Raw genomic sequence first — 27,474 nt, forward strand, 5'->3', positions numbered from 1 at the left:
ATATTTCAGGTAGCAATTGAGCTTAGACCATGATCCTTCTATTTATTCTTCCTTCCTAGCTGGAATCACAGGCATATGTCTGTTGACTGAGATGGGGTCTTGAACTTTTCTCACAGGCTGGCCTCAAACCAAGATCTTCTCCATCTTTGCCTCTTGAGTAACTGGGATTACAGGTATGAGCCACCCTAGCCAGCCCTTATATGTATATAGTTTTATACACTATATCTATTTCTTATATATTTACTTCAAAAGTTAGAAAATTAGAAAACAAAGAGGTGCTAGGAGTATTTCTTTATGAATTTGGGGGTGGGCCGAGAGAACCCTTCTGGGGAGATGATATTTAGGGGTGATTTGGATGAAGTGGAGGAGCTAGGCATATGAGGAAAAGTATTCTTGGCATAAGGGCCATCAAGAGTAAAAGCTCTTGAGGGACAGCGCCCAGGCCCAGAGTTCAGGCCCCATGACCGGACCCCCCCCAAAAAAAGAGTAAAAGCTCTGAGATGAGATAAAAAAAATGTGCATAAAATTTTGACAAATAAAAATTTGAGCTGGGCACCAATGACTCATATCTGTAATCCTAGTTGCTCAGAAGGCTGAAATTTGAGAATCATAGTTCAAACCCAGCTTGAGCAAAAAGTTCATGCGACTCTGATTTCCAGTTAATCACCCCAAAGCCAGAAGTGGAGCTGTAGCTCAAGTGGTAAAGTGACAGTTTTATGCCATAAGCAAGCACACAAAGTCCTGAGTTCAAGCCCCAGTTCTGGTACACACACACACACACACACACACACACACACACACACACACACACACACACACTACACCATCCAAATGGGTATCTGTATGTCACAGAGTAAGCTGGAGTCATTGCTGCTACAATCACTACACCAATAAGCATCATCATTTCAATTGAGTGTAATAAAAGGGTCAGAATATAAGTCAGCAGGAACTGGTGTAGGTTGGACTTCCTGGAGGAATGCACAAGGCCCATTCCACTCACCCCCCTACCCTTCCTCTAGAACATGGCCTTCCTCTTGACTGGCCATCACACCTTGTCTGTGACGCTTACCAACATCTCAGATGAACTTCAAGGCTGAATCCGTATTATCCTCACATCCTAATGATGTCTGCCAGAGCAGCTCTGCTTATAGTACAGGCTGTTAACAGAACCGTTTGTCCAACCCTGTCAGTTAAGCGCAGATTTCCTTCCCCAACCCTGTCAGGTTAAGAGTGGCCTAAATTGTGTCTGGAACAGAAGCAGAAGTGACTATGAGGTTTGGCCCTCATAATCTCACATCCCTTTGCTGTCCAGGACAAAACCTTGTGACTCTAGGGGTGAAATTAACCACAAGGAAGGAAGTTCCTATTCTATTTCCTTCTAGTTTATTTTGTGACTAAGTTCTTCCCTCTAGATTTTCTACCAGCACCATCTGTTTCCAGATCATTTCACTCTTATCCCTGACACCTTTGTTCTTTTTACTCCTCTCTATAAGCCAAATCTTGCTGCAGCACACATTTCAATACCCAAATGTGGGAGGGCGGCAAATATGAAGTATAGAAGTCAATTATAGAAGAGGTGATTTTTCCCCATAAAGAAATGCAACTTTATTATTTTCAAGTACATATATAGTGCCTCAAACTAATGTCCTACAGGTCACAGTAAAGATCCTGTAGCTATTTCTTTAACAAATACATCAGGATTGATGATAATTAGCCAATACACTTGCTATACTTCTAAATGCATATCCAGAAAGTACCTGAAAAGTATAATTTTAGAAAGACTAAAAAAGCCACCCCTAACAATTCAGCTTATGCTAATTCACTAAACAAATGCCATTTTTATTGATTGCATAAAGATGAACTTTTGTCCACAGTCAATTAATCGGGCTCAAATAAATATGGTGTTGGATTTAGATTTCCATCCTAAAATAATGACTCACTTATTTCAAGGTTCTTCTGATAAAGCAAAATTCCACTGCAGGGAAATGAAAGCCACTGCGGGCTGTTTATGGGCCTGACTAAGGTTGTGTTTTGTCCTTCTTTTCTGCCTAGGCCTTCCATTTTCCTACGGTGTCTAGATTTCTGTGTAGGGTTTCCAATACCTTCGGGACAGGTTTAGGGAATAGGCAGATTTGCCTACAGAGCAATTGTATTAGGTGAGGAGGGAGTAAAGAAAAGTGTCTACCACAGGAACCCAAAGCCACCTCTCCTTCTCAGGGCAAGTGAGCATGGTGACCCTTAGGGTGAAGGATGCTTGTCTGTGGGAGTGGCCCTACCATGTGAGAGATGGAAGGTAGGTCTCTTAACATTGTCCCTCTTACAGCTCAAAGGATCTGATTATGACATGACCTAAGCTGATTCTACTTGTCGCTGGGAGTTAGGAACTATTTCACTCCAATTCCAACTAATGGCCAGGAGCTCCTTTTCCAGGGCCGGCTTGCTAGTGCCAAGAGTGACAGATTTATGAGGATCAGCGTCAAGGTTCCTCCTTGGTATAGAGTGTGGGGAGACAACTGACAGCATCCAGGGGCCCGGAACAGCATGAGTGCCTAAGGACTTAGTATTCTCAAGGGTGGGATGATGCCAAGCACTGTGATTGAGACAGCTGGAGCTTCTGGATGCTTCTAGGCCTCATGGACTAAAAGGACTGTGAACCAAGGGCCAGTGGGACACTAGCTGGCATGCAGTGTGGCATCTGTGGAACTGCTTGAATTTGCCTTCTGGTTCTATTCTGCTGCTACTCTGATGAGATATGAATTTGGTCTACTGGTGGGTTATTCTAAAAGGGAAGGATGCAGGGCCTAAACCTTTACCATCTACCTGGAGACTCAAGACAGGCTGAACTTCTGAACATAGGTGCTATTGTTGCAGTATTGGAGCAGTATTTCTTTTTTTGGGGTCTGGTCATGGGGCCTGAACTCTGGGCCTGGGCGCTGTCCCTCAGCTCTTCAGCTCAAGGCTAGTGTTGGAGCAGTATTTCTATTGCCCCAATATTACTATTGCTTTCCTACCTTTCTTCCTTTTCTGCCTCTTTCCTCTGGACAGAACACCCTACCTCCCACCTGCCTGCCCAGATCTTCTCTCCAGCCCCTCACTGAGGGAACAGGCCCAGCCTCTCCAACTAGCTTCTCTTCTTAGCCTCAGGCTCTTGAACTCATTGGAGAAGCCTTTGTGATTTCAAGTTCTGAGGGGAAGCAGAGGGGAAAGACAATGAGAGGCAAGAATGGAAGAGGAATGGGACTGAAGACATGAAGTAACACTTGATGATCTAAGGGTTTCTTCTTCCGAATTAGGCAGATCCTTGCCTTCAGATGTTCATCTATGGGAGATGAAGTAAAGGGCTAAGGCTTGGAGAGGGCTGGCACAAACCCCACTTCCTCAACAGGGTGACAGGGTGGAATAAGATGAAAAAGAATCTGGGAGCTAGCATGCAGTCTAATCTGAGAGTTCACAATTAGGTCTATGGAGTGGTCACTCTCGTTTGTTTTCTTTTTAAACCCATTCTCCCCAACTTAGCCTGCTGAGTTGCTTCATTGTCTCTCTCCAAATCTTCCCCCTTTAATACTACCGCAGTTTTTCCATCCTGCCCCACAATCATCCTTGCAACGTCTCCAGAGCATCCCATCTCGCCCATGGCTGATTCTTCTTCCTGTGGACTCAGTAATATGTCTCCTTTTCCACCCAGCCTGTTAGAGAGATTGGGGTAAAGGTTACAGTGTGAGTTCAAAATGAGGCAAACGATCCATTTCTTGGGAGGTTGGGTAGCTAAAGCCAGGTGGAGGGAGTGGCCTGGGGAGGGGTTTGAGGGAAGCAGCTTCAGGTGATGGGAGGGAGGTGGAGGAGTAGGCCAGGGGCCTACCCAGCAGGCTGTGGGTTAGAGGTAAGAAGAGGGCAAGCCTGCCTTCAGGGGAGATCTGTGTTGCCACAGTGGAGGCTGAAGTGTAAATGTCTACAGGGACCTTCAGTTTAAACACTGTCTAGAAGCACTATCCACTGATGAAATGAAGCAGCTTAGAAATATGGTCAGAGCACTGCCAGCTCTTCTGATCTTTGAGAAGTTAGAAACAGATTTAATTGAGAGCCCCTACATTATGACTATTGGACCCCCCCTTCCTCTCTGTGTATGTGTATATATGTATGTAGCTGGGTGCTGGTGCCTCATGTCTATAATCCTAGATACTCAGGAGGCTGCCAGCCCAGGCAGGAAAGACTGAGACTCTTATCTCCAATTAACCACCAGAAAACCCAAAGTGATGCTGTGACTCAAGTGGTAGAGTGCTAGCCTTGAGTGAAAAAGCTCAAGGACAGTACCCAGGTCCTGAGTTCAAGCCCTAGGCTATTCTCTCTCTCTGTTTCTCTGTCTCAGTCTCTGTCTGTCTCTGTCTCTGTCTCTCTGTCTCTGTCTCTCTGTCTTTCTGTCTCTCGGTCTCTGTCTCTCTGTCTCTCTCTCTCACACACACACACACAAATACTGATCACATCAAACTAAACATGGTCTATGGACTGTATTTGGTTTTTAGGCCATTGTTTTTTAACCTAGTAAGTGATTTTTTAAAAAAAATTGTCAGAAAAAAATAAGCCCTTGTTGGATGCCAAGGAATCAGGAGACTGAGGGTTGTAGTGCTAGTTCTGCTACTCCTAGCCTGTGACCTTGAATAAATAAATCCACCCTAGTACCTTCTCTTTCTCTGAAAAATTTAGAGGTGAGGTGATTAGTTTGAGGAGTCTCTTCTAATTTGAATGTTCTGTGATGTCAGGGGAAGGAGGGAGCCTTGGAGACCTGTGGTCAGTTAAGTGAGACTTAGAATCTGAGAGGTAGTAGGGAGGAAGGGTAGACTCCAGAATCAGGTTCCTGGATCTAAGGGTTGTGAGAAACAGGAGCAAAGGTGTAATAAAGAAATTGAGTGTTGGGTGTGGAGCCCAGAGGCAGATCAGGGTGGGGCTGGCCTGGGGGCCTGGTTGGGTGGAAGAGCTTACCCCCAGGATATCGCCGCAGGATGAGCTTCCGGACCTCATCATAGATGAAGATGAGGAGACTGTAGGGGAAGGCACAGAACCACCAAGTGACCCTAAAAACAAATGATGGGAGGGGCAATCAGGAACCTCAGAGGTTGGCACTGCATCACACACACTGGGATTTAAATGTATAAGAGCCTGAATCCTGGGGGAGAGGGGTGGCCGGACACCCCTGTGCCATGCACGTGGCCACCCGAAGGGACACTCACTTGAGTGGGTACATACGGAGGGCTACTCCCATGCCTGGGCAGTAAGACAGAAAGGCAGCTAATGCCGTCTCCTCCAGGAGTCCAAAAATCAAGATCTTGTTCCTGGAAAGGCAGAGAACAAGAGGTTTGCGATGGAGTGGGAAGGAAGAGATTCAGGGGCACCCTTGGGGGTGGAGAGGACAGGGGAGGGAAAAATATGAAGGAAGGGCTATAAATGATACCTTCCTATGTCCTCTTCAAACATCTTCTTTTACTTTATGTAACCATAGAAACCTTTTCTTTTTCTGCCTACTGAGTTTAGCTCCAATTATTGTCTATCACACATATGTTCATAATTGTTTCTTACATATTGGGTGATCTGCTCAGAGCTGGAGATGCAGTGGTCAGCAGAGCCCTGCCCCCAGGAAGCTTACAATCTTCAGATTACAATTGCTTACAATTGTAATTACAATCTGAAGCTTACAATTGCTTCAGATGCATCTCTCCAATGAGATGCTTTGAAGAGCTGGGTAATCCCAGTACTCACGACATTGAAGCAAGACAATCAGGACCAGCCTGTGCTACCTATCAAGCCCATCTCCAAAAACAAATTACAAGCATACAAAAAAAGATTCCTTGAGAACTCTTCCAGTGCAGAGCCCATGCATGTCTTACACTTCTCAGTATCTCCTACAGAGTCTATTGGTGGTTCATCAAAGATACTGAATGAAGAAGAGGATGTTTGGAAGGCTGAGGGAGCTCTGGGAAGTCTGTGTACAGGAAGTGGTTACATGTTTACTATGGCAGAATTGAAAAGAAGCATAGACAGAGGTTTGGGGGGAGGATTCTGGAGTCAGATAAGGAGTCTGTTTCCAGCTCTGTCAAATTTGTGGCTTTGCTCAAGTTTTCCTTTTCTTCCCATTGGCCTGTAGGTGAGCTGGATTTAGCAGCCTGACCATTGTCCCTAGCTTCTTTTGTCATCCATGTGCTGCACAGAAGTCCCAGGCCTTAGGTCTGTCCCCAATTTCTTAGATTCTCTGGGACATGAATGGCCATTGTTTAAGGTAGAAGAAGAGAAAGGGAACTAGCTTGGTACCTTCCGCACTCAACCTCCATTCCATGCTAGAATCCTGATAGGTGCCAGACTCTGAGATGTATGAACCAGTAGGATTAGAGTGTAAGCCAGGAACTTGGGCTTTAGAGATAAACCTGGTAGATCCTTACTAAACAGCAAGCTTAGGCACAACATTTAACCTTTTGGGGGCCTTTTGTTCACTTGAACACCAATATTTACTTTCTACTGCACTTGTAAGGATTTAATACTATCTGCCAGAGACTTGGCCCAGTGCTGGGCACTTGGTACCATGCTGTGAGAAGGCCCAAGGCTGCCTACAGGCAGCACCACAGGGTAGGTAGTACTCTAGACTATCTGTTGAGTGGTAGTGAGGAACAAAGAATGGGGGTAGATGCCACTGGAGTGATAGATGGGGAATGAAAGGAGGCGGGAAAGGAGGAAGGGAGAAAGGAAGGATGAAGAGAGAAGATAAAAAGGAAGGAGGAAGGAGACCACAACAAAGTATATTTTAGGAACAAAATTAGAATCAGTGGAAAGGGTTCTATCATTCCTTCCTATTTCAAATCTAGCTATGGATAAACAGCTGGGTAATAAAAACTAGATGCCCTGTTGTGGGCTGGGACTCAGGGAAGTGAGGTGAACTTCTGTTGGGATTCTGGACTGGGAGAATTGGTGGTCTTGCCCCAGAGCACTCTGCCTGGATGGATGGGTGCCAGTAGGGTCCTCACTTCATGCCCTGCTGGAAGACTGAGTTGCGGCGAGTCTTGCAGATGATGAGGTCAGCCCACTGCACCACCACAATGCTGGCAAAGAAGGCCGTGTGGCACGTGAACTCCACCACCTTCCGCTGCTCATAGGTCTAGGGAGGGTGGGCAGAGAGAGGTGAAGTGTTAGAGGAAAAAGTAGGACCAGAGTACAACATGGTTTTGGGGTCGTAGTTAAACCTGGTAACCAATCCATCCTTTGGCTCCTGGACCCTCCTGCCAAGCATTACAGCCCAAACCTCAAATGTGGGCATGGCGCTTCTGTTGTCCCACTCACCCACTCCTGTCCATAGCTGTCCTCCAGGTCATTTGTGGTCCGATCATCCCAGTCCAGGCGGATTCCCAGCAGCCTTGATGGCAGGAAACCATTCTCTGCCAGGATCACAAAGTAGGTGAAGAAGCCACCCAGTGCCTGGATCATCCCTGTGAGTGGTGGACAACAGGCAGGACTTGGGTCAGGGAAGGAATCAATTACAGAAGCCTTTGGGGGTTCCCTCCTAGTCTCTGGGCCTGGCGCACCGATCTGTCCATAAGCCATGCTGATAAGTCTCTCGTTCACCAGCTTGTCTGTCTGGGAGTTTCGTGGCTGCCGCTTCATGATGTCACTCTCAGCTGCTTCGTAGGCCAAGGAGATGGCAGGGACCTGTGTGCATAGGATGTGGGGACAGGGGAGGAAATTAGAAGGGATGTGGGAGACCATGGGTATAGCACTGAAGAATCTCTAACACAATTCAACACACATACATGTTCTAAGATACTATTCTCCCGGCCCAAGTGTGTCTTAACAGTCAGGACCCAATTGGCTGCCCTGGTGCAGTTCCTTCATATGCTATCTAGCTCAGTCATCCAGGCTTCATGGCTGCCTTGCCTGCTCCCGGCCTCACCCTCGGGGCTCACCATGTCAGTGCCCAGGTCGATGCAGAGAATGGTCACAGTGCCCAGAGGGAGGGGAATGTTGGCGATGATGAACAGCAGGAAGGGGGTGATCTCAGGGATGTTGCTAGTTAGGGTGTACGCGATGGACTTCTTCAGGTTGTCAAAGATGAGGCGCCCTGTGGGGAGATTCTGAGAGCATCAGGGAGATTGGAGGGACTGTCCCCACCCCCAGCCCATGAAGAGTGGCCTCCTATTTTCCTGAGAGAGGAAAGGTAGTATATTTGAGAGACACTAAAGCAGGCTGGGGTGCTGGAATCATGGGTTGACATTTCTATTAGGGTAGAACACACACAGGAGGCAGAGGGACTGGCTTCAGACATCCTGGATGCCACCCCAGCCCATGCCGCCTCCTCACCCTCCTCCACGCCCGTGACGATGGAGGCAAAGTTGTCGTCCAGCAGGATCATGTCAGCCGCCTGCTTAGAGACGTCAGAGCCAGAGATGCCCATGGCAATGCCAATGTCCGCCTTCTTCAGGGCAGGGGAGTCGTTCACCCCATCACCCGTCACGGCCACAATGGCTCCCTGAGGAGAAGATGTCATTGTGAGGATAAAGCACCTCTCCAGGTGGCCACTGACCTTCCACCCGACTCCCTTCTCACGGCTTACCTGCCTCTGACATCCTTCCACGATGATCAGCTTCTGCTGGGGAGAGGTGCGGGCAAACACGATCTCTGTGTGGTCCCTGAGAATCTCATCCAGCTGCTCCGATGTCATGTCCTTCAGGTCTGAGCCATGTACCACACACGCCTTGGCTTCTCTGGAGGGTAGGAGCAGCTGTGACTGACTACCTGTGCCCGGGTCTCTCCTCGCCATCTCTGGGCCTAGGCTCCTCTGTCACTTTTACATCCCTCTCCCTTGGTGTTCAGTCCCTCCTCTGCTCTCTATATCCTGGCCATGTGACATCATCACAGGCTGTAGGTAGAGTTTTCTGGCCGTGTGCTACTTCCTTCTTGGCCATCTCATACCCACAGCCACCCCATCATGTGGATACATCCTAATTTTGTAGTGGAGCAATGGAAGTTCAGCAAGGCAGAGTGACTACCACCAAAGTCACACAGCTCATTGGTGGTAGAGTCTGGACAGAAATTCAGGCCTAAGGAAGTAGTCACAGAAGTTCTGAAGTATGCCGTTTGCGTATCCCCCAGGAGACAGTGAAGCTCTCACTGTAGGAGAGTACATGTTGCTCAGGGGTAGGATTCTGAAAAGGCCTCACCTGGGGTTGACTTGACTCACAGGAATGTTGAGCCGGGCTGCAATGTCTTCCACTGTCTCGTTACCCTCTGATATGATGCCCACACCTTTGGCAATGGCCTTGGCTGTGATAGGGTGATCCCCAGTCACCATGATCACCTGGTGGAAAGGAGAAAAGGAACACAATGTTAAGAGATTATTCCCATTCCTTCCCCCAAAGCTAGTGAAGCATCTAGGTCACGAGATGTCTGAAGCTGGTAAATCCCAACCTAAATAATGGAAGTATGTTCACGTGTATGTGTAGTTTGGAGCTGAAAAATAGCTGTCTTAAGCAGAAGACATCCATGACAGTGACAAGTTAATGAAGGTCCCTTGGAAGAGAAGCTTGGGTTGGGTTGGTTAGGCTTGTTCTGAAGTGTCTTTAGGAGCTTAGATTTCATGGAGATGAGGCAGTCAGAGCTGGAAGGTCACTTCCTTTAACAGCTCCCCTTATTACATGGATGAGGGAGGATTCACAATTGGCTCTGGGTCCCAGAACAAATGAATGAGTGTGAGTGCTGTAAGTCTGTGGATGGACACAGTGCCCTGTGGCTGGCATCTTGCTCCTTTGCCTCAGCAGCCCTACACAGTGTTGGAAGAAGAGTCCTGCCTTAGCCAGGATAATGTCTACTGCTGCTGCAACATGGATGGAGTGGGATGAGAAGATGGTCAGCGGGTAAGGTAAAAGGCTATTAGCATAAAGTATTCAAAGTTAGATGAGGGCAGCATCTGCCTGTATGGTTTGTGGGGAAACTCGCACAGATCCTGAGAAGTAAATTGCTTCAGATCTCACTCTTTCTCTCCAACCCCATATCACTCCACTAAAACTGCCCTCAAATGGGCCACCAAATAGAAAAACAAAAGGTGAAATCTTTAAATCTCACCTTCCTTGACCCTCTGAGGCACTGACAATGTTGAGGACTCCTCCTGAAACCCTATGCTCTCTTGGTGCCCACATCTTCTTTTGTCCTCGTTCCCCTCACCATGCACCCCTCTGCTTGCTCATTCCAGCCTAGTAGAATGGAGCAAGCACTGCCTTAGAGTTGGATAGGGGAACAAAACCTAGATGCTTTCCAGAGTCTTGGAACAATGGAGATGATTCCCAGCTTTCCAGGTTGTCTTGAAGACCACATGACATTATGTGGATGCCAAGTGTTAGCTGTGGCCTTCTATCCTCCCTCTCCTCACTAGGTATTCTTTGTCTACTTTCCCATACATATTAGTATAGCCCACGGTTTCCTTCTCTTTCTCTTTTCTAATGTGTACTTCCACATCAATATTATAAAACATACTAGTTTGTACCTGTGTGCTAATGAGATTCAAATTTCCAATCCTGATCCTCTTTCTTGAGTTTTAACGTATATTCCAACCCTGGAATCCCTCTTTGAGTTTCTTACAGGTACTTCAAACTTACTGTCCAAGCTTTACTCTTTTGTTCAGTTATTGTTTTGTTGGTGGTGGTTGTGGGGCTTGAACTCAGGGCCTGGGTGCTGTCCTTGAGCTTTTTCCGTTCAAGGCTAGCACTCTAACGACTTTGAGCTACAGTGCTACTTTTGTTTTTCTGGTGGTTAACTGAAGATAAAAGTTTCACAGACTTTCCTGACCTGGCTGGCTTCGAACTGCGATCCTCAGATTTCAGCCTTTTGAGTAGCTAGAATTACAGGCATGAGTTACCAGCACCTGGCTCAGATGGAACTCTTATCTCTATTCCCAGGTTTGGAAAGGCCAAACCTGCTCCTCTCTACATGAGATATCATCTGCTCTATTCATTCTGTCCCTTTCTCTTTCATATTCTCTACAACTCCTATACCCACTTGATCACCAAGTTTTCAAAACATTTCTCATAAGCAACTATCTCTCAATCCCTTTTTTGCTGTCCTGGTTCAGGTCATCATCATCCTTTCCCTTATCTATCATGTAGCCTCTTCACCTGTCTCTTGATTTCCAGTTGTTTCCCAAATCCTGTCCACCTTGCGTCCAGATAGCCTTTAAGCACCTATGACATTGGTAGCCCTGTATGGGCTATGAGATAAACCCTGAGTCTGGCAGTTAAACAAAGTCCTTTCAAATGGCCTTGACTCAATGTTCCAGTCTCAATCCCCGGTGATCTCTTGCCATCTCTCCTCTACCAACTCCATCCCCCACACCCCTGCACAGTGTAGGCATGTCAGAGCACGCAGTGTTCTTTGCTCCTACCAAGCCTCCCCCCTCCACCCCCCCCCCCCCCCCCCGCGCCTTCTGCCTACAGAATCCTCTTTAGCCTTCAAGGCCCAGATCAGATATCATCCTTCTATGTTAAGCATTGTCCAGTTCCCTGAGGTAGAATTAACTGCTCATGCTGACTTCCCTGCGATCCCTTGCCCAGGTCTCTGTGGCAACCTCCACCATTGCAAGAGGCACTTAACCTGGCAAGAGATTCTCGGGCTTCCAGCTGACTGTGCTTCATATTCCTGATCCACCTCTTAGCAGTGGTTCTATTTTGGGAAAGCTATTTACTGACTCTGAGTTTCCATTTGTTTTGTCTTTAAATGAGGACAGTGAAGTCTGCCTTACAATTTAAGTGGTTATGGGTTCAGAATTCACACATATACACAGCACCAAGTCTTCTGATGTGATGGTGAAGAAATAGATGGTCTGCTTCAAACTCTGTTTTAGCAACTTGCTATTTGGCCTTTGGAACATTACTCTGTACCTCAGTTTCCCTCTCTATAAAACAGAGCAAATACTAGTGCTTACTCAGAGAGCTGTTGTGAAGATTAAATATCATATAGGTCTAATGCTTAGAACAGTGCTTAATTCATGTGAAAGTTAAGCAAAAATGACCACAGTAGATACTCAATGACTCTAACTATCATTGACTATTTTGTCATGGGCTGTAAAGTCATCTGTGCCTGAGAGACCATGAAAAATGGGGGCCAGGACCTGTGTTTTGTTCGTCTTTGCAGCTCCAGGGCCTATTGGCCCTCAGTGAATAGGTTGAGTTGCATTGATTTGGGAATTGGTGAGATGTTGAAAACAGGATAGCAAGTGATGGCCTTAGAACTGGTGATCAGAAAAAGAGGACAGCAAAGAACTGTTTTGGTAACAGGAAAGTGAGCTCCAAGATGGAGATTTGTGTGTTAGCCTCAGTGCCTTGCACAATGGCTGATGCCTAGTTGCTAAACAATGTTTATGCGCAGTTGGTAAACAGTATTTGTTGAATAAAGTACACCAAGAGGAGAAAATGGAAAGTGAGAAGTGACTGCAGTTGGAGAAAGTCTGTGAGAGGCGTATTTGAATTGCAGCAGGGAAGGAGAGGGTGAAGGGAAAGAATGGGAGCAGACAAGAGTTTGTTAAGTCCATTCCAAATAGATAAAATGGGCAGCAGTGGGAAGGCTCAGATAACTAGGTCTACAAAATGGGAAGGTGTGTTGTTATGGAATTAGAAGGGAAAGGTTGGGCAATGAACTACGCCAGGGAGACAAGTGCGCAGGAAATTGACTACTCTGAGCAAAAGGAAGAGGCGAGAGTGTTGGGCTGGGGTGATCTTTGCCTGCAGAGAGACAGTGTCTCCTCTGAGTCAGAAGGAAAGAAGCCACCAGGAACCAGTGTCTCCCCGGGGCAGCAGCTGCTACAGCCCCTTGACTTTGGCATGGGGCTGACAAACATGGGAGGGAGGAAAGGAAACCAGTACCTTGATGCCTGCACTCCGGCACTTGCCCACAGCATCTGGCACAGCTGCGCGGGGTGGGTCAATCATAGACATGAGCCCCACAAAGCACAGCTTCTCTGTGGGAAAGTTGAGCTCATCGGTGTCAAATTTGAAGCCTCGGGGAAACTTTCCAGAGGGCAGGTTCAGTTGACAGAACCCTGAGGAAGGGCAGAATGGAAGCGTGAGAGCAGCACAGAGGCTGCTTGGATGCCCCCTGGGATGCCACAGCGGAAGGATCCCTCTCTCAGCCAACCTCTGTTGCTGTGTCTCACCCAGCACACGCTCCCCTAGTCCTCCCAGCTCCATGTAGGCATTTTGAAAGGCATCTTGCATCTCCTTGTCAAGAGGGATCTCCTTGCCCTGCACCAGAATGGTGGAGCACCTGTCCAGGATGCGTTCTGGGGCCCCCTTCATCACCAGCACGTGGCTCTGGGGGCTGTCTTCACGCTCATGGATAGACAGCTGGAGAGGGAAAGGCAGTTACAGAGGGACTGTATTTGTCTTAGTGGCTCTAGTACCCAGCATGGGGTCTGGTACAGAACAGCTGTTGTAAGGAAATGTTTAATAAAAATAACTCAAATGCATCAAAGCCTGTCAGCAAAGGGAGACTCATTGTGCATGGAGGGGTGTTTGTTCAACTCTTCCAACCCAAGAGTCACTGCCATAAGACATTATTATGCTCAGTCAAAACAGAATATTTGAAGGGATGAATGGTTCTCCTCAACATTTCCTACCCCACTTCAGCCCAACAGGCTTTACCTTCCTGGCTCATATAGAGTGTAGCCAAGATTGTTCTTGGCACTTAACAGGGGCTGCTACACAGCCTTGGACAGGTATATCATAAGGGAATTACTAAAGTGGGCTTCAATTAAGTAGGATGGCAGAGTTGAAGGACCATGTAGTAGGGACTGTAGTAAGGGTTCAGGAGTTAGGGAGTAATTGCAACCAGACATGCTGTCAGACAAATTGTCCTAGGGTAGGCAGGGGTGAGACATTGCTGTCTGCAGATGGCCTTGGATGGCCCTTTTATGGAGTTTTCCCACTCCTCCCCAGTCTTGTCCCCCATTTTGTCCTGTTTCTTCCTCTGACCTAGCAGCCCAGCAGACCTGGTACTTGTTGGTAGAGTTGAAGGGAATCTCTGCCACCTTGGGATTCCTGTCCCTCATCTTCCTCACTGAGCCACAGGACAGCTCAATGCACTTGAGCAGAGCTGACTCGGAAGCATCACCGGCTGTGTCCCGCTGCCAGAAGACAAGAGAATTCAGTGTCAGGGCTGGGAAGGGAAGAGAGTAGAGGAACAGGCAAGGATGATCTAGAGGCTCCCGAGGCAGTCACAGGGCGTGAGAGGGAAAGCCCATCTTTGGGACACATCCTCCAAACACACCTATGTGTACACATGTGCACACGCATGCATGCACATGTGCGTGTGCTGGCTGAACCCCTACCTTAGACACAGAAATGTTCTCCTGCCCAGCCTTGAACACAGCACGGTTGCAGAGACCAGCAATCCGAGACAGGGCTGTCCATGTAGGGGATCGCTTGTCAAAAGTGGCCCCTGAGAGAAAATAAGGGAGAGACAAACAGGAGCTCGGCCTCCCTTTAGAGGCTTACCTCCCCTCCAGCCAGTGTCTTGCCAGTGGCCTACTCAATCTCTGCCCCCTGCACCCACTCTAGAGCACCCAATCACCAGACTGGTCTTCAGTAGTATCAGCCTCATGGATCTGGTTGTCAAACCACATGTGGGCAACCGTCATGCGGTTCTGGGTGAGGGTGCCTGTCTTGTCTGAACAGATGGTAGATGTGGAGCCCAGGGTCTCTACAGCCTCCAGATTCTTCACCAGGCAGTTCTTCCGTGCCATACGCTTGGCTGTCAGCGTCAAGCACACCTGGTAGAGAGAAAGAACCAAAAAGGGTTAAGTAGAGAGCACAGACACCCATGACCTTCCCCTTGACTGTAGCTCTCTTCCTTCTACCTTAGTCTTATTGCAAAAATATGAAGGAGAGCTAGCAGTAAATAGTGATGTGTTCAACTTTAGGCATGCCAAATAGGACCATAGGTGTGTATTAGGATAAATGCCCAGCTGAGACTTGACTAAAACTCTGAGGATATGTGAACCCAGAAGAGACACTGTGGGAGGAAATGGACTTGCTTTGGGACTATAAAAAGAGGTGCAGATTGCAGGAACCTGAGAAGTCGTGTCAGGAGGAGAAGGAGAGGATACTGTAGGAGACCAAGGGCAATAGAACTGAGATAGTGACACATCACTGTAGTTAATGAAAGATGGAACTCTAAGAGGATGGGCACATATCCATTTCAGCATCAGAGTGAAGGATGGGGGCTGAGAAATGTCGCTGGATTTGCTAGTTAGTCATTGTTGACCTTTGAGAGAGCTTTTACAGGCAAGTTGGCCAAGAAGAGCCGGGGAATCCAGAGGGAGGAGGGGTGAGATGAGCACATGGATGGTGAGAAAAGGTGACCATGACAAGCGCAGGAGAAACTGAGGGTCTGGACGTGGCCCAACCTGAGGTTTTGTGTTGTTGTTTTTTTCTAGACTTAAGCTCTGAGCCATGTATTACGTGATCTCTGAGTACAAGTAACACGTGACTTTAGGAATTCCAAGGGGGAAAAGTCACCAAAAGGCAATAAGCTAAGCCACTGCACCTCTCCCATTCTGAGGAGAGTGTAGTGAGCTGTCCTCATTCCAGCCTGAGTGGCACTCACAGTGACAGTTGCCAGAAGCCCTTCAGGCACATTGGCCACGATGATGCCGATGAGGAAGATCACTGCCTCCAACCAGCTGTAGCCCAGGATGAGAGAGAGCACAAAGAAGGAGACTCCCAAGAACACAGCCACCCCTGTGATCAGCTGGATGAAGTGTTCAATCTCCATGGCTATGGGTGTCTGCCCAACCTCTAGGCCTGAAGCCAGAGTGGCAATGCGGCCCATCACTGTCCGGTCACCGGTGGCGATCACAATGCCCCTGGCAGTGCCTGAAACAGGAAGAAGCACAGGAATGGGTGACCTGGGATTGCCAGGACTGAAGTCTCCTTGTACTCTGTGAACAAAGAAAATGATCACAGACTAGAAAGGCTGAAGACTCAGATCCTAGAGCCCCCTTTCGGTAGGTTGTACCTGACACAGGCTCCCCCTCCCTTCACAGATGACCACTTCCACACTCAAGACAGCAGCATGCTATTTTCTCTTATACTTGGGCTTGAGGAGAAGCCTTGCAAAGTAATGCTAAAGTTCAAATGAGGGAGAGTCAATAAGTGAAATAAAAATTGCCTGTACTGCTACAGCAAAATCAATCTTATATTCAACAATATCACCAAGCATATTATTAACAGAAACAAAGCACTTGCGGATTTTTTTATATAGCCTTAATATTTTCTTTCTTAATGTTGGGCATGAATATAAAGAAGTTAGGCAATCATTAATTCTTGTGTGACAGTACAGGAGTGTGGTACAGCAGAAAGGTCTTGGAGTCTGCCAAATCTGGGTTTGAATCCCTGCTTGAATTCCTACTCAGGGGTTGTTTTAATAATTAAATGAAGTAATAATGTGCTTTACCTAGACCAGCACCTGGCACACGGTAAACATTTGACAAATGTTAGTTACACTCATTTCCTCTCCACTCCCCTCTTCAAGTCTAATTGCACAATGAGCAGGAAGAGTATCTTATCAGGCATTTCTGAACAAATCAATTGTGGAAAATGTTGGGTAAATTTCAGAACCTCAGTACATTAAAAATTTAGGACATTTAATATGAAGTGATATTTACTGTAATTCCAACTTGCTGAGGAGGAAAACAACCCCAAAGCAACATAATATCCTGAGAAGAAAGGAGTGATAGGAAGGGAAAGGTAAGGAGTTGGGGTACAAAGCCTCCTTTGCCGTCTCTCAGAGGCCTTTGGGCTAGCCAGAGCTTCCCTCTCCCACTATCTCTGCCCTCTGCTCCTCCTCTGAGTCATCCCTGAATCAGCTCCCTGGCCTGATCATAGAATGCACAGGCTTTGGTTGCATTTAGACCCTTGCTCTTAGGTAACGGCAACATCGGGGAGTTCTTGTTAACAATTATGTTCCATCTCCAGGACCCAGAACAGAGAAGGAGTAAACCTGTCTATTATGAATCTTTTCTTTTGGCACAGGTCTAGATGAGGACTGAAGGACTCACGTGTTCACCTGGCTTGAAACTTACCCTTCCCAGCTTGGGGCCCGGGTAAAAGTGGAGAAGCAAGTAATTAGCCCCAAATGACAAGCAATAGAAGGCATCAGATGCATTTACAAGCCTCCTAAGAATCATGCTTGATCTGTGAGGTGTGTGTGTGTGTGTACATTTGTGTCCATATGTGCATGTCTACACAGTGTGTGGGGAGATCTCAGCCCACTATTCTGAAGACTGAAATCCGCACAGTCTAGAGTTAGAGCTCTTCTGGTGGGGAGGTGACTTTTCCATGGAGTTATTTTGCTTCTGGTCAATGCTCTGCTCTGTGGCAGTGATTCTTCAGAACCCTCCATCTCTTAATGTCCCTCTTTGTAGAAGGGCTTTGGCCGAGCAAACCTTCAATCTTGACAAACTCCTCAGGACCAGGACACTTCCCGCTCTTGTACTGGGATGGCAGCATAGTTTCTCACCTTCCACACAGTTAGTAGAGAAGAAACAGATATTGCGGGTCTCCAGGGGGTTCTCATGGGTGAACTCAGGGGAGCGGGTCTGGGGCTCTGACTCTCCTGTTAAGGATGAGTTATCCACCTGCAAGGGAACGAGTATGCAGTCATTCTAGCAGTAGCACATGCGCGTACACAGCTGTGTCCTGAGCTGAGCCAGCTTGAATCACCCTCAATTTTCGTGACATGGACAAAATTATACTTGCTCGCATCACATATTTATGGCATTAGTCAGCTATTGTTCCTGCTCTGCTTTGGCATCCTGGCTCTTACTGATTGTATGTGACTTTGGGTTATTTACGTAACTACAAAGCTTCCATTTGCTCATCTGTAAAATGGGGAATATAAACAAAATCACTGCATTGCACAACTCCAGAGGTGTCCCTAACACTGTAGTCTGTGAAAATGCTTTTACTCCTCCAGGAATTGTTCAGGACATAGCCTGTGTGGCCATATGCAGCAGCTCTACACAATTAGGTCATTAGTGACCCCAGGCTAGCTTTAACCTCAATGAATCCTTCTGTCTCTTGAGATTGAGATTATAGGTGTGTGCTCCCACACTCAACTACACCATTCTTCCATAGTGAAACAGATAATCTATGTGAAATGTCTGACACCTACTTGGTATACAGTACACATTAACCATAAAGGGACTATCAGGACATAGAACATTCCTCATACGCAGCTACATGAAGGTAGCAATAACCTTCTATATGCTAAGAGAAGATTCAGCTATGAGGTATGAAGAGAGGTTGGCATTTGAAACTGTTTCCTTTTAAACTTCAGATAGGACCCTCTCAGCTCTATACAGTCTGCTTCTTAGACCCAACCACCTCTAGATCTGATGTGACCCCCTCACCTTGCAGCCGTGAGAAGAGATAATCCGGAGATCAGCAGGGACACGGTCTCCACCCTTCACCTCCACCAGATCTCCCACCACCACCTCCTCCGCATTGATCTGCATCTTCTCTCCCTCTCGGACAACAAGCGCTTGCTGTGGACAGGCCATGGGCAGCTCATGAAATGCTTGTCTCTATCCCTTCCCCCTTCTCCAACTCTAAGGGGAAAGAGAAATACTCCACACCGTTAGTGACAAAACTAGGTCTCAGTGTGGAAAGCTGGAAGATCTTTTCTGTCCATGTCCATCTCTGAGCACACAAGGAGGTGAGTGAGGGCAGGGGAGCTGGGCCATCCCATTATACCTGAATGGAGCCCAGCCCCACCATCTACCTGAGGCACCATGTTCTTGAAGGAATCCATGATCTTGGAGCTCTTGGCTTCCTGGTAGTAGGAGAAGCAGCCTGTGACAATGACCACGGCTGCCAGCACCACACCCAGATAGAGCTGGTAAGAAGAGACAGTTGGAGGGACTTAGCATTCCCCACTTTACAGGGACTGTGCTACTCAGGATGAGCACTCAAATGCCATCCTATATGAGAACCTTGGCATTCATATGTGCTTAGGAGTGAGAGCGGGAGTGGAAGTCCTCTCTAACGTCCCTCTATCTTCCAAACCTCAGTCTCCTAGGATGGAGGGGGCAAGGAACATTCTAGAACTAGGACTTCTCCAGAGGTGAAAACCCAGAGATTCAGACCTCCCTGCTTAAGTGGGAAGGAACAGGGAGGAGCTGTCTCACTCATCATTGTGTGTGTGTGTGTGTGTGTGTGTGTGTGTATGTGTGTGTGTGGAGGTGCTTTGTAGATAGGGCACAGGCCTTTCCCATCTGGGCCCAAGAAACTAGGACATGAGGATCTTGTTCCTTGCACCTTCCCCACCACTACATTGGGGGATTTAGAGTTGGAAGACAGAGCCATGGGGGGGGGGGGTGGGCAAAAGGCCAGGTGTGTTGCTTACATTGTCATTGGATGGTTCATCTTCCATGGCAGCCTGGATACCATAGGCTAGGAAGCAGAGGATAGCCCCAATCCAGAGCAGGATGGAGAAACCCCCAAAAAGTTGACGACAGAACTTGACCCACTCTGGTGTTGTGGGGGGTGGAGTGAGAGCATTGGGCCCATCGCGAGCCAGAATGTCCTGAGCCCGCTGGTTGGTGAGGCCCTAGGGAACAAAGAAAAGTATGGAAAACATACACATGGAGCCAACTTAGTCCCCACCATACCCCTGCAACTCCTTGGCAAGGAATGGTGACCATCTAGAGAGGATGTAGAGGCCTCGAAGACTGAAGAGGATCCCAGCCTTTTGAAGTTCTGGAGCCACTTCTGACTGTGGCTCCACCTCTGAAAGTTCTTCTATTGAGATGTCTATTTTGGTTAGGGACACAGCATCTCCTGTGGGAAGCCTAGATAAACATCCTGGAAAAATACCCCTAGAGTCTTCCTCCTGTCTCTTTTTCTTTAGGTTCTCTTCTTTTACCTGAGCTTCATAACTCTTTATGAAGAGCATTGACCTACAGCATTGACCAGCAGGGTGATCTTTGGCAGTCACCTGTCATTTTCCACAGGAAAGCCAGGCCAGGCTGTTTCTCTGGCCCCAATCTGGCTCAGAGGTCTTTTTTTATTTTTGTCCCCATAATGTCTCATGCACCGTTAGTGTCCACCATTAGTGTCACTAGATCGCTTTGGGACTCTGAGGACAATACCAACAAAATCCCTAGTCTCATGGAGCTCATGCTCTATATTAGTCATAAGCACAATAAATAAATGAAGAAATGAAACATAGAATTTCAGGAAAGAGGGCTGGGAAGGTGGCTCAGTGGTAAAACGCTTGCCTTGCATGCCTGAGGCCCTGGGTTCGATTCCTCAGCACCACATAAGCAAAAAGAAAAAAAAAATTTTCAGGAAAGATGGAAGGAAAAGAGTATGTGAGAAGGTATCAACTCACTAAAATTTTGGGTTAACAAAGTTTTATTTGCTTGTTTTTAGATGAGGACTTTCTTTCTTTCTTTCTTTCTTTTTGCGGGGGGGGGGGGGGTCCGGTCGTGGGGCTTGAACTCTGGGCCTGGGTGCTGTCCCTCAGCTCTTCAGCTCAAGGATAGCACTCTATCACTTGAGCCACAGCGCCACTTCTGGCTTTTTTCTTTTTGCTTATGTGGTGCTGAGGAGTCGAACCCAGGGCCTCAGGCATGCAAGGCAAGCGCTCTACCACTGAGCCACCTTCTGAGCCCTAGATGAGGACTTTCTATATTGCCTGAATTGGTCTTGAACTTCTGGGCTCAATAACCCTCCTAACTCAGCCTTCAAAATTGCTAGAACAATAACTATAGTACAGCTATTACACTGGTAAGATTAATAAACTTGTTTTCCATATTGGGTATTGAATCAATATAGAGCCTCACACAAGCTAGATTAAGACAGCCTCATTCCCAGCATTCCTTTATGTTTTGTTTTGAGACAGAGTCTTACTAAGGCCTTATTAGTCTGGCATCAAACTAACAGTCCTCCTCTCTCAACCTCCTCAGTAGCTGGGATTACAAGCATGTGCCACTATGTTCAGCTTAGGCTAACATTTTTTTTTTTCAGTATTGGGGCTTGGACTCAGGAGTTCTTACAGGTTAATATTTTTCAAATGTTTTGAAGGGGTGGGCTCGGCAATCTGACTATGCCACTTGCTTGTATGACCTGGGAAATTTGCACTTGAATCTCCTTGCTCTAATCAACAGTCTAACAGTACCTGACAAGGTTATTGTAAGGATTAGAGAAACCACATAATGCATCTATCATGGATGGATGCAGAGATGGATGGATGGATGTATACATGGATGTATAGGTGTAGCAGGAGCTCATCAGATTACCATAACAATAGGATGGATTACCTTGTTAGGTCATGTGGGTCAGCTCATGAGTGGTTATATATATCACTGGTTTACTAGGGGTAGAGGGCAGATCCTTTCTCAGAGTCCTCTAAAAACTGAGTTCTAAGGACTCATGGCTCCCAGAGCATTAAGAGAAAATGCTTTGTACTAAGAAACAGAAATTCCACATTTTAGTTGTAGGTCTGCCACCCTCTAGCCACATGATTGGGCGAGTTCGTTGTCTCTAGGATGGACCCCTCATCTGTGAGGGTTCTACTATGGTTTCTAGGCTCTCCCACTTGATGGCGCATTGTTCTCTTACCTCTTAGGCCTCTGCTGTAGAAACCTGTTCCCTTACCTTGGACAGGTCCACTTGGTATTTGCGCCCTAGCTCATCCAAGGACAGCTTGTGATCATCCTGAGGAGGGAAAGTGGAGTTACTTTGGGGAAGGAGGCTGAGTGCACTTGGAGCACAAGGGTAACGTGAGGAGCCTGGCAGGGGGATCTCTCTGGTTGCACAGGGCTGCCAGCTCAAGACCCTGCTGGGTGAGTCATGCCCTCACCATGTCCACCTCCTTCTTCAGCTCATCCAGCTCTTTCTCTTTTTGTTTCTTCTTGCCACCCCCATTCTCCGCAGTGGTGGCGGCAGGTGAGTACTCTCGGCCGGCCTGAGGGGGGAAGAGAGCACAGACTCAGGGGTCAAGCTGAATCCCCTCTTCCTACCATCCAGCCAGGCTGAGAAGTGAGCAGTGGACTTGAAGGCACTGACTGTCCTGGGGGAGGAGAAAGATGGAGGGGTCTAGGCTCTCACATGTAGATGACTGATGGAGCCGTGAGACCTCCACATGTGAACTGCAGGGAAGACCAAGGGACTCAGGATGAGAGAAATGCATTTTGTCTATTCAGTATATGATACATGGGTTTCTGCTAGATAAAAAACAACACACACATACACACAGAAATCTTGTAAAACACAATTCTATGCTGTTTAGAATTCTGAAAGCAAGTGGACAGGGCAGGTGAGGGAGGAGAGTGAAAGAGGAGAAGCATCTGAGGAAATGCCTTTGCTCAACACTGTGGTTATTGTGCTTAGGAATAACTATGACTAAGATTGTGAGGGGAGGAAGAATCTTGGAGCATCCAGGAAGAAAAGAAGGTTTGGTGGTAGAGTCGTGGAAATTGAAGGTGCAAGGCTGATGGGCTGAGAAATGTCAGTAATGGAAGATCCAAGAAATGGGAATCTGGGATGTGCTAGGAAGACCTACCCAAAACTGGAAGGAGGTAACTTGAAGGACTTAACATACCAAAGCCCAACTGGGCAAGAAGGAAACTGGGCTCAATTTGTCCCAAAAAATAAAAGAAATTATATCTAAGAGCAAATCTAAAGCTAAAATTGTTAGGTCTAGCCAGTCCCGGGTGATATTTCAACTGTAGCCTCATGAAATTCCCCATTTCTACTTCTTTTCAGGGCCGCCTTCAGCTTCCAGTCGTCTCAAAGAAAGCTCTAGGAAGAGAATGGGAACTTTCTCCTTCCTAGAGGAGGCCATCTTGGCATGGTGGGTGAGGGTTGGGGAAAGGCCTGGGTTCCATGGTTCGAGTCCACTACCATCCTTCTTCAGCCCTCTACCTTCTCCCCCTCATGGGCTCAGATATAAGGTGCTTGTTTTAGAGAGGCTGCTCAGTTTCTATCTGGTGTCTTTGACTCTTTTTTTTTTGTCGGTCGTGGGGCTTGAACTCTGGGCCTGGGCGTTGTCCCTTAGCTCTTCAGCTCAAGGCGAGCGCTCTACCACTTGAGCTACAGCGCCACTTCCGGTTTTCTGGTGGTTTTATTGGAGATAGGAGTCTCACGGTCTCTCCTGCCCGGGCTGGCTTTGAACCACGATCCTCAGATCTCAGTCTCTTGAGTAGCTAGGATTACAGGCGTGAGCCACCAGCGCCCGGCTGTCTTTGACTCTTCATTGGACCTAAAAGCTGCACAAAGTGGGTTGTGTTTGAACTTACAGACATGACTTTCTGGAATTATTTGTCTATTTTCCATGAAGAGCGAATAACTGAGAGGATTAACAGCTGAAGTGTTGTGCTTTTTTTCCTTCAAGATTATGCATGGGGAGGTATTTGTTCATAAATAATAGACTTTTTTTCTTTAGCAAATTTTTTGGTTCAGTGCAAATTTGGAATGGAAAGTAGAGAAAGTTCCCAGATATCTCCTGACCCTCCTCCTTATCCCCCACACATGGACAACCTTCTCCACTATCAGCATCCAGCCCCAGAACAGTACATTGTTATAGCTGATGATCCCACATGGACACATTACTATCACTCAACCAATGTCCATGCCTAGGCATGCCTTGAGGAGAAGCTGGGGCTGAGAGCAAGGGATAAAGCCCAGAGGAATTAGATGTGAAGAAAAGTACATAAAAATTAGAATCAAACGCATACTTCTAGACCTGGGTATAGTGGCATAAACATGTAACCCCAGCACTCAGGAGGCAAAAACAGGAGAATCTGGAGTTTCAAACCAGCTTGGCCCTACATAGCAAGACCCTGACCCAAATAAACAAAAATGCATGCATATATGCAAACTAGTTGGTCCATGCACATTGACATGTTAGATTGTGACTGAGCTAAAGCAGCTCTGTTCAGTGCCTTCTGTCCCTAAGCTCCCACCCTGTTCTCCTGGCCCAGAGCTTGGGGCATATGGCCCCTCCCTCTCCTGCCCTGGCAAGGATCTCAGGCTCTGCAGCCAGATCCTGCAGAGATTTGAGGCCAGTGGCTGCCCAGGCAAGAAAGAAAGAGGAAGCAAGGACCCCCCTTCCTCATTCTGTGTCTCCCTCCCCCACTACAAGTCCTTCTCCCCGGGTCTTGAATGCTGAAGGAGAACAGAGAGTTCTTTCTGAGAAAGCCAGAGGCTGGGACAGAGTGGGGGCAGCTGGACATCAGCCAATGCTCCCCCCACCTCTGCCTCTGGAGAAGGCTGGGCTTCCTCCCACCAGATATGTCCCTTCCCCCAACTCCCACGCTGCCCTCATGGCACACCGTAAAGGGCTGAGGGTTGGGCCTTGCTCTGAAGTGAAGCGGCTGGGAAGAAGGAACGAGAGGTAAAAGGAACATGGGGACAGAGGGTAGGCAGTAGAGGTATTTTCTCTTCAGAGGCTTAGAATCCTGTCTAACAGACAAGCCTCTGATCCCAGATATTGCTGTCATTCATACCAGACAGACCAGATCAGCCTCCTTTGAATCTTGCTATTAATTCTCCCTAAGGTAGATGAGGGGCTGCAGGGGTTCAAGGGGAGAAGAAAGACTGGTAAAGTCAAGGTCAAATTGCTTCCCAGGCAGGACTACTTATCTAAACTAGTCCACCTTGCTCTAAGGAAGAGTTTGTGTGTGTGTGTGTGTGTGTGTGTGTGTGTGTGTGTGTGTGTGTGTGTGTGCGTGTGCCTATACTCCATTTTTCTACTTGAGTTGGGGTTGGAGGGCTTGCCTGGCCCACCAACCCTGGCCTCTTAGGTGCCTTGCACATGAATTGGAGACTCCTTTTTCCATGAGTAAGAGATGTCAAGGTAAGGCTGAAGGTCCCAGGTCATCCACAGTGCTAAACATCTTCCTCTGTGAAACGCCCACCCCATAGGCCTATCCTAAGGGCAGGCCAAGAGTCCCTCACACTGCCTCCCAGTGACATCTAGGCTCATGCATGCTCCAAGGCTTGGGCATTTGCAAATTTACCTGCTGAGACACAATTCAGGTGAGTGAATATTCATGAGTACTTCCAGTGTATAGGGAACATGTGGTCATGGACAGACAGATGGACAGACAGACAGACAGACAGACAGACACACACACACACACACACACATTCTATTTCTAGCTCCTACTCTAGCTCAGGAACCCTGATGTCCAGGCTCAGAGTTTTCTCAGCTGCTCAACTTTGTGCAATAACAATGCGTCCTTGCCTGTCTCCTACTGGGTCCAGAAATTAGCCCACTGTGCCCCCGATCCTGTCTTTCTTGCACTCTGCTAGGTTCTCCATGCCCTTTCCCTTCATGCTGTCTTTCACCATCATTCCACAAAAGGAAGGCAGCCAGGCACAGTATGAGAAGGGATTGGGTCACTTTTCTCCATATGGGAATTTCATTTCCAAGAATTGGAAGCCTTGTCCCTGCCTGCCCCGACGTGGCTGTTAATCTTCCCCTTGGCAAAGCCACTGCTGCAGCGTGCCATAGGCAGAGGAGTGGGGGCAGCTGGGGTGGGGGCAGAGGAGTGGGGGCAGCCCTCACCAGCTTCAGGGCAAGTCCTTTAAGCCCATGGCCTGGAGCCGAGGACAGAGCTTCTGGGGACATCCGGGAGGTGGTGCTGGGGTGGGGGCTGAGGGCACATCACTTTTCCTCCCCCACGCTTCCCAGCTGTCCAGGGCACACTTGGTCCCTGAACTGGTGTTGGGAACTGCCTGGTAACCTTGGGACAGGATGCTCTGTTGCACCTATCCAACTTCAGAAGACCCCCCCCCCCCCCCCGTTCTCTCAGGCTGTGACTCCCAGAAGGATAGAGATTTTCAGTGGGCAGAAAAGATGGAGAGAACTCACAATGCCAAACAGCCCTTTAGCCCAGAGGCCAGGAAATGTGTTGAGAGAGGGACAGCCCAGGCAAGAGGTGCATAGCAATGTGAGGATGCGGGCAGGGACGGCCTTGCGGGGAGAGGTGCAGGGGAGTGGGCTTTGGAGCTCGTTGTTAGAAGGGCTAGGAGGAGGGCAAGGACAGGTACAGAAGAGGAGAGCATTGGGGCTCATGGGTGCCATGGGATACGTACATGGGAGATTGTTAGCTCCGAGTTCAAACCATCCCATTCAGTTTCTCTCTCCCCCTCCCTCCCCAGCTCATTCCTCCCTCTCCCTCCACAAAGTGTCCCCTACTCTTAGGGGATACTTACCCCACGACCCATCTTGGGCCAGAGTTGGCCTAGGGGGACCTAGGCTGGAGAGGTCACCAGGAGGATCTCAAGCTCACACCGGTTGACTGGGGCAGCTGGAGACCCTGGCAGACAGACAGAGACAGCCGGAGCAACAGGGTAGCTTTAAATAGGTCCCTCTCCCCCTTACCCCGCCTTCCCCTCCTCGGGAAAGAAACAGTTTGTTGAAACTGGATCCCTGAGGACTCCTCCCCTCCCACCCCTTTAGCAACTGGCCTGTTGGCCAGTCTGTTTTGTCCTGTGGCTGCCCCCCCACACCACCCCAGCTCTTCTCCATAGCCCCCCCCCAGGCCTCTGGCAGTAGCAGTTGGAGGTGGCAAGGGGAAGGGGCTGTGGTGTGTGTGTGTGTGTGGGGGGGAATCCAGGGAATGTGGCCCTTAGGGAGCAGTCAGTTCAGGATCCCAGGATGTCAGAGGCCATCCCTTCTAACCCTTCTTATATTTCCAGGTGGGAAAATGATGCTCAGAGGGATTTCAACAATTTGAGCTAAAAACCAAACCAGAATTCAGGTCCTCTGAAAGCCAAGTGCTGGTAGCTCATGCCTATCATCCCAAGTACTTAGGAGGCTGAGATCTGAGGATCATGGTTCGAAGCCAGCTCCAGCAGGAAAGTCCATGAGAATCTTATCTCCAATTAACGACCATAAAAGTACTTAGACATCAATATCCAGGCTCTATGTAGTCTGGTTTGATGGAGAAGTCTCCTGCAAGCTGTGCCTAGGGAAAGAAGAGGGAAGCTTGCCTTGGGCTGGAAGGCTCATCTTCAGCCCCATACCATCTAGGAAGAGGGACAGAGGAGATGACCAGGCAGGGTCATCCACTGTTCATTTGATGAGAAAACCAAAAAGTGAGTGTGGGGGGTAAAGTAGGAAAGGAGAGAGGACAAGTTCCTGTTCCCATTGTCTCCTCCCAGCACTCAGAGGACAGGACTGTCCAAAAGTGTTCCATTTCTCTCGGCTCATAGCTGGAAAGAAGGGAAGCCAGCTAGGTAGGGGCAATTCTGAGAGGCCTGGAAGGAGGACAAAAGGAGAGAGGAAATGGGGCTTTGGCTGGAGGCCTACGGTACCTGCTGGCTGGGCTGGGTCCCTTGTCTCCCAGAGGGAACTCCCTGCAGAGAGTTATGGACCTTGCTTCCAGTGAATCTACTGTGGGGGCATGGGACACACTTCTAAATTCCCTAAATAAATGCT

The 27,474-nt window shown here is 48.1% G+C and overlaps 1 protein-coding gene across 2 annotated transcripts; it reads right to left on the minus strand.

Annotated features, from left to right (window-relative positions):
- Nucleotides 1-1,591: 1,591 nt before the first annotated feature.
- LOC122109693 (sodium/potassium-transporting ATPase subunit alpha-2) lies at nt 1,592-26,367 on the minus strand. Of its 2 annotated transcripts, XM_042682254.1 has the most exons (23): nt 26,247-26,367; nt 21,886-21,990; nt 21,681-21,740; nt 19,426-19,629; nt 18,802-18,915; nt 18,431-18,565; nt 17,539-17,656; nt 15,625-15,893; nt 14,590-14,788; nt 14,348-14,457; nt 14,009-14,143; nt 13,175-13,364; nt 12,885-13,060; nt 9,195-9,331; nt 8,588-8,738; nt 8,335-8,503; nt 7,941-8,095; nt 7,563-7,686; nt 7,321-7,466; nt 7,008-7,138; nt 5,226-5,327; nt 4,978-5,069; nt 1,592-3,686 (listed from the first exon to the last, which is right to left on the minus strand). In XM_042682254.1, the coding sequence occupies exons 1-23, from the start codon at nt 26,256-26,258 to the stop codon at nt 3,658-3,660; spliced, it is 3,063 nt and encodes a 1,020-aa protein (XP_042538188.1). In that variant the 5' UTR covers nt 26,259-26,367; the 3' UTR covers nt 1,592-3,657. The 2 variants fall into 2 exon arrangements, with proteins under 2 accessions (XP_042538188.1, XP_042538189.1); XM_042682255.1 differs by lacking the exons at nt 13,175-13,364; nt 14,009-14,143; nt 14,348-14,457; ... (7 more) ...; nt 21,886-21,990; nt 26,247-26,367 and adding an exon at nt 24,905-24,908 and having other exon boundaries at nt 12,885-12,977.
- Nucleotides 26,368-27,474: the final 1,107 nt, after the last annotated feature.

This window comes from Dipodomys spectabilis, unplaced genomic scaffold, assembly GCF_019054845.1.
Source record: "Dipodomys spectabilis isolate Male_0828 unplaced genomic scaffold, ASM1905484v1 ptg000069l, whole genome shotgun sequence".
NCBI lineage: Eukaryota > Metazoa > Chordata > Mammalia > Rodentia > Heteromyidae > Dipodomys > Dipodomys spectabilis.